At 46.9% G+C, this 6000-nt stretch overlaps 1 protein-coding gene across 1 annotated transcript in view; it reads right to left on the bottom strand.

Annotated features, from left to right (window-relative positions):
* The window catches only part of LOC121922723 (transmembrane emp24 domain-containing protein 7), a 10805-nt gene extending 9835 nt beyond the window's left edge, over positions 1-970 (bottom strand). Inside the window, exon 1 of the mRNA XM_042452460.1 lies at positions 604-970. Within this exon, the coding sequence (XP_042308394.1) occupies positions 604-789 (186 nt within the window). The 5' untranslated portion in view covers positions 790-970. The remainder of the gene's footprint in view (positions 1-603) is intronic.
* Between the last annotated feature and the right edge of the window lie 5030 nt (positions 971-6000).

Below are 6000 nucleotides of genomic sequence, written 5' to 3'. Positions count from 1 at the left end.
CTCGTGCTGCTAATTTCTTTCTCTCAGTGAATAGTCTCAAAGGTGCCACAAGACCTCTATATTCTCATTATTACTATTATTATATCCAAATGCCTCTGAGGAAGTGGGCTGAAGTCTATGAAAGCTCCTGCTGCCAACTCCTTTCTCTCAGTGAATAGTCTCAATGGTGCCGCAAGATGTCTCTGGGTTCTGATCCTACAGACTAAGACAGCTGTGTCTTTGGGTTCTCCTTAGTTTACAGTAGAAGGAAGGTGGACATCGGAGGGCAGCAGGTGGCCTTTTGGGCCAGGAAGGTCCATGGGGCAGGCATAACTCCGTCCCCCAAAAGGGGTTCCGGGAGGAAAGGTCGAGAGGGGGCTCCCCTTTAGAGACATCTGCTTCCAAAGGCAAAGAGGTCTGGATGCTGAATCTGTAACCCTAGCACCAGGGAGGGGTGCTTAAGTGCGCTGGGAAGCGGGGTGTAGAACTAAATGGACTTGCTGCTGTATGATTTGGGGACTACAACTCCCAGAAGCCCCGGCCACCTTGGGCAAGAGCCGGGGATCCTGGGAGCTGAAGTCCAAAATGTCTGGAGGGAGGGAGGGAGGGAGGAGGGCCCCTCACCTGGAACTCCAGGGTGCACTTGGTCCCCTGCGCGATCTCCTCGTAGAAGCACTGCTTGGCGTTGTCCGGAAGCTCGAAAGTGATCTCCGAGGCCCAGCCCAGGCCCAGCAGGGCCAGCAGCAGCGGGAGCAGCAGAGGCGCCCCAGGGCTCTGCCTTCGCCTCGGCAGCACCTGCAGCAGCAGCATCGCCCGGGAGGAGGTCGAAGCGCTGGAAGGAAAGGAGGACGGGGCTCTCGGGGAGGCCCTCACCTGCGCGGCCCTCTGCCCAGCTGCTGCGGCGTGGCTCCCGCAGGAAAAGGGGGTTTACTAAGCGGAACCGGCGGACCGGAAGTGACCCGATTCCACCTGGCACGGCGCGGAGGACTTCCGGGTGACTTGCCGTTCGTTGACGTGGAGTTCTTAGGACGCGGGGGCGGGGCCAGGCGGTCCAGTGGGCGGGGCTTATGGTTTGGGTCTCTGGTTGGGATTGGAGCGTTCGAGTTGAGGGGGCGGGAGAGGCGGTTGCTAGGAGACGGCCGTCAGGGAGTTAGTTGGCGGTTGAGGGAACCGCCTTGAAGAAAGGAAAAGGAGGTCTAAGGAGGAGCTCTTGCTTCTCCTCCTTCGGGGTCAGATCCCAGGCTGAGAAACAACGTCCCACTTTCGGACTACAGGTCCCAGGTTCCTTGGCATGCAAGTGCTGCCGTGGGGGATTCTGGGAGATGTAGTCCCAACAAAAGGCGGACTTATTGTCGTTGCTGTGTGCCTTTAAGTCGTGTTTGACTTATTATGGCGACTCTAAGGCGAACCTTAGGACCAGAATTCTGGTTCTTTTTATTATAATTATAATTATTTATTAAACATTGTTTCAAAAAGAAAGCATCACATAGAAACCTCTGCAACTGCTTCTTCACACACAACACAAAAGCAAAATTGCCTGCATTGTTATTGTTATTATTTATTCATTGATTTAATGTTCTGACTTTTTAAGTCCTTCTCCCTCGTCTGTCCTCCTCTTCTTATTTATTTACCATCTGTTTCTTATTCCCTTGTTTACATACAATCTGTTTTGGCACCTGCTACTCCCTTTCTTTTCCATGGGGCTCAAACTTTTTATATTCGTCATATATACAGTATATATATTTGCCGAATATGAACTTCTTGTAATGCCTATAATTATAATATTACACGCACACTTTTAGATTTAACGAGGAATGGTCCAAGATATTAGAAGAAGTGTATCTTCCTTTCAGAGTCCCTCCTCAAAGCAATCTGCACTTCTTAATCTTGGACCATTCCTACAGTAAATTTATCTACTGGTTTATTTCTGATGAAGTCCGTCAGTTTATCTTTACAGCCTGCCATCTTCCATAGGCATTCTGTTTTTGATGGGTAGAATCCTGAATCCTGACCGCTAGCCGTTTCTTTCTGTCTGCTGTCAAGCCATAATCGTCAGAAGAAGCAAAGGACCAAAGCTACAATCACTGTTTCAGTTCCCTTTGCGAACAGAGAGGAGCAGGTCGTGAATTTACAATGCTACATTAGCCCAGGTCCCACTCCTCTGCAAATAGTATTGTCAATTTTGGGTAATACGCAGAGAAAATTAACAGATAAGGGAAGGGCGCTTGTGGCAAGATTTGTGTTAGAGGAGGTCTGCCATTGCCTCCCCCTGAGGCTGAGAGAGTGTGATTTGCCAGAAGTCACTCAGTAGGTTTCACCACTGGTCTCCAGAGACACAGCCCAGCACTCAAACCTCTCCATCACACTTTGTATAAAACACCATCCGAAATACCCACAAAACAGCAATACCCTTCTTAGGCCAACCAAAAGTGCACAAAATACATCATGCAAGCTTTCAAAGCTCCACTGGCTTCTTCATGGTAAAAATCATGCAGGAGAAGGAAATAAACATGACAATGCTCAAGCTGCAGGACTAGATTTTGTCAAGATGTGGTCAGCTAAGATAGTAGCAATGTCCACTCCTCTGTTTGGCCATGAAGACACTGGGAGACAAATCCAGGCAATACAAATTCAACTCCATTAGCAACAGAAAAGGCAACTTCCCTTGACAACCAGGCTGTTTCTTTCCTGGGGGAGGCTACCTACCTTTTCTTCGGAGACATAGCCATGTTAGTCTGGAAAATCAATATGCAAACGGATCTTGTAGCACCTTTGAAACTAACTGCGTGAAAAAAGCCGGTAGCATAAGCTTTCATAGGTGTTTATCACACGGAGGTTTTTGCAGCTCAGATCCAGGGTGACTCCTGGTTCAGCTATGCGAATTCACATTATAACGTGAATGTTTCATCACACCTGGTTGCCCTTCCATTGCCCTTCTGAATCGAGGGGGAATTGAATCCAAGGCAAGTCACATGATGCGGATTCACACAAAGCGGAGTGAGTGCAAATTGTATTACCACACCGGTGCATACCATGCAGATTCAATGATTCAAATCAGCACCCTTGCGCATGCTCAGTGGGGTCTGAACGCATTGTGACCTTGTATGTTTCCGGGGTGAAAAGAAGTGCAAGTTCTTGTTCCCTGTTTTGCGTAATTACATGAATATTTGCCTCATGAATATTTATGTGTCTTCTTCATCCCCCTTTTTATTTTCCCTTCCATTTCAGCAATTTCAACACAGAGATAGATAGATAGATCTGTATATTCACATTCATGCATGTACACACATGTATATATTCCCAAAAAATGAGTTGCCCTGAAAATGATGGGACCACCAAAAGGAAATGGGGGAAAGTTGCAGCACCACATCATGGGAAATTTGCAACGGGGGGGGGGGGCTTGCGGTGGTGTACCAGAGCAGAAGCAAAGTTGCATTCCACACCAGACCAATTTGGAGTGAAATCGAAGTGAGCTTGGAAGCAATTTCTGTGAATTTGCTTGTTAGTGATTTCACCAAAATGAGGGGTCACTTTGGAATCACTGCGGAACTTGGAAGCGCCATGGAAGGAGCCCCCATAGAAAGGAATTGCGTGTGATAACACATCATGTTATCGCGTGAATTCGCATCGTTGGACCCACAGTCACGTCGGATCTCAGCTGCAAAAAGCTGCAGAAACCTCCGTGTGATAAACACCATAGACTTGGTCTACTTCCTCAGATGCTCAGTTCACTCCATGCATCTGTGGAAGTTTATCAAATCTACAAAAGCTTATCTTACGAATTCTTTCACACAGTTATTCTCAAAGGTGCTACAAGATCCCTTTGTATGCTCATTTCTTAGGCAGAGAATACTGAATTTCTCAAGAAGCCCCTGTAATACTGTATTTGCAGAAAAACCTGAGGTGCTATATAGGTAAGACAGATGTAGTGGCTTGAGTACTGGACTACGAATCTAGAGACCAGGGTTCAAATCCCAGCTCAGTCATGGGAAGTTATTGGGTTATCTTGGACAAGTCACACTCTCTCAGGTGAAGACAATGGCACACGTCCTCTGAACAAATCTTGCCAAAAAAACCCCATGATAGGCCTGGTTTAAGGTCACAATAAGTTGAGAAATGACTCGAAGGCACACAATAACAACAATAGTTATGACATGGCATTTTCTGGATTTGCCAAGCTACAGTATGTGTCAGATGAATAAGGATTTGCAAAATTTTAGCTCTGGTAAAGCTGTAAACACAGTTAGTTTCTCCTTCCTCCAGCAAATGTCACCTGCAACGGTGTGTGTGTAAGTGTCTGTTTGCATCTCAGTCTGGGCTGTTGCTGAACTGCAATTCTCAGCATAGCATTCCATGCTGCTGGGAGTTGCAGCAGTCCAAATGCTGTTAGAGGGCCACACAGTTCCCTATCCTATCCTATCCTATTCATAAGGAAGGGGAATGACACTGTTCTTTCCGTTTTATTAAGAAAGTATACTTTCAGCTCCTTTTTGACTTCTCAATTGATTCTTATAAGCCTCAATCTAAGAGTTACTGCCAGAGTTGGCCTTTTCTCCCTCCTTCCTGATACCTTTTCTTTTTGTGTTATGCCTTAGAGATTACTAAAATGGGGGCATATTTGTAAACCACTTTAGGCGCTTTCTCAGATGAGGAGGAAGATTTAAAAATCTTCATATAAGTATGAAAAATGAAAGGGTAAGCCCCATTGAGCTTGCTGAAGAAACATGCTGAGGACGCTGCAGTCAGTGTAGTTGTCACAGTATATGGTTGTCTCCCTTTTAATATCAAGAAATAGGGTGATAGCCACCCCTCCATGACCCTACATATGGACACTACGAACTTCTAGCGCGAGGGTCACGTCGGCTAGCTTAGGAGTTGCCAGAGGGATGTGACTCACCCACATACTTCAGGGAAGCTGAGGCAAAGCCTACCAAGAAACAGTACACCCTTCCAGGACAATATTTGTTCTTGTCTGTCAGGTCCTGTGGACTGTCTAAAGCTGGAATCTGTCTATTTGCATCCCAATTCTCACCTCAGAAGTCCCCACCCCTGAAGATTACCTCATACAATTCAGACTATTGATCATGGGACCCCCCAGGCTGAAATTTCCTTATAAAAACCCCAAATTTATCTTGCTCTTTGGTCTAGTTGGATTGCAGGCAGCCACTCTGTTGGTTGCCTCTCCGCTAGACCCCTCATCGCCCACCACTCCACATGGTCCAGGCATGACTGTGTCCCTCTGTCCATCTGAAATTTGCATCTACAAGAACAACATCACTACTGGTAATGTATTTCTGTTAGTGAAGCCTCAAAATCTATTCCCACACTAACTCCTTTGACTCTCAGCTTCTTATGTGCGTGTGTCTGTGTTTCATATGTGTGTTATATCCCTTGATAAAAATATAAATCTGAGGCTCGGTACGTCCTCGTGGCGATAGTAGGGCTCAGGAGCGCACACCAAACAGATGCTGCCAAGCCCTACGACGTATGGGCGGCACCATTACAGCACCGTGCCACCTACACGGGGGGCGTGTGCATGATGTGCGGGCGCCACAGTGCCCACACATCATGCACAGGAAGAGGTGTTGTAAGGGCTGCTACGCCCTTAAGATGTCCCCAAAAGGAGCTGCTCTAGGCGTCTCCTTTTTTGGTCTGCAACATTGCCGTGTGGTTTGGTTGCTACGGCAATGCTGCAGACCAAAAATGGGCATCTACAGACCGCCCTGAAAGGGGTGGTCTGCACTGCCCCTTAGAGAATCTTGCCTCTGCAGTTCTTTGCCTCCTACCTCCATAAACATAGAGATCAAGTCCCAAGGCTGGTATAACCCAGCCACTATTGAGCTAATTTAAATTCCCCTAGATTTCTTGGTTACATAGTGCTATATCCTTTAGCACAGGGGTCCCTAAACTTTATTGTAGTTACTGCCCCCTTTATCTTTGGGCAAAAACCTACTTTCCCAATACTGTTGATGCCCAGATGACTGCATAAGGGAGAGCGGATGTGTGAGTTACAGCTCAGTT

The sequence above is a fragment of the Sceloporus undulatus genome, chromosome 2, assembly GCF_019175285.1.
Source record: "Sceloporus undulatus isolate JIND9_A2432 ecotype Alabama chromosome 2, SceUnd_v1.1, whole genome shotgun sequence".
Classification (NCBI taxonomy): domain Eukaryota; kingdom Metazoa; phylum Chordata; class Lepidosauria; order Squamata; family Phrynosomatidae; genus Sceloporus; species Sceloporus undulatus.
Note: the sequence above shows the minus strand (reverse complement) of the source record. Positions and strands in the feature narration are given on the sequence as shown.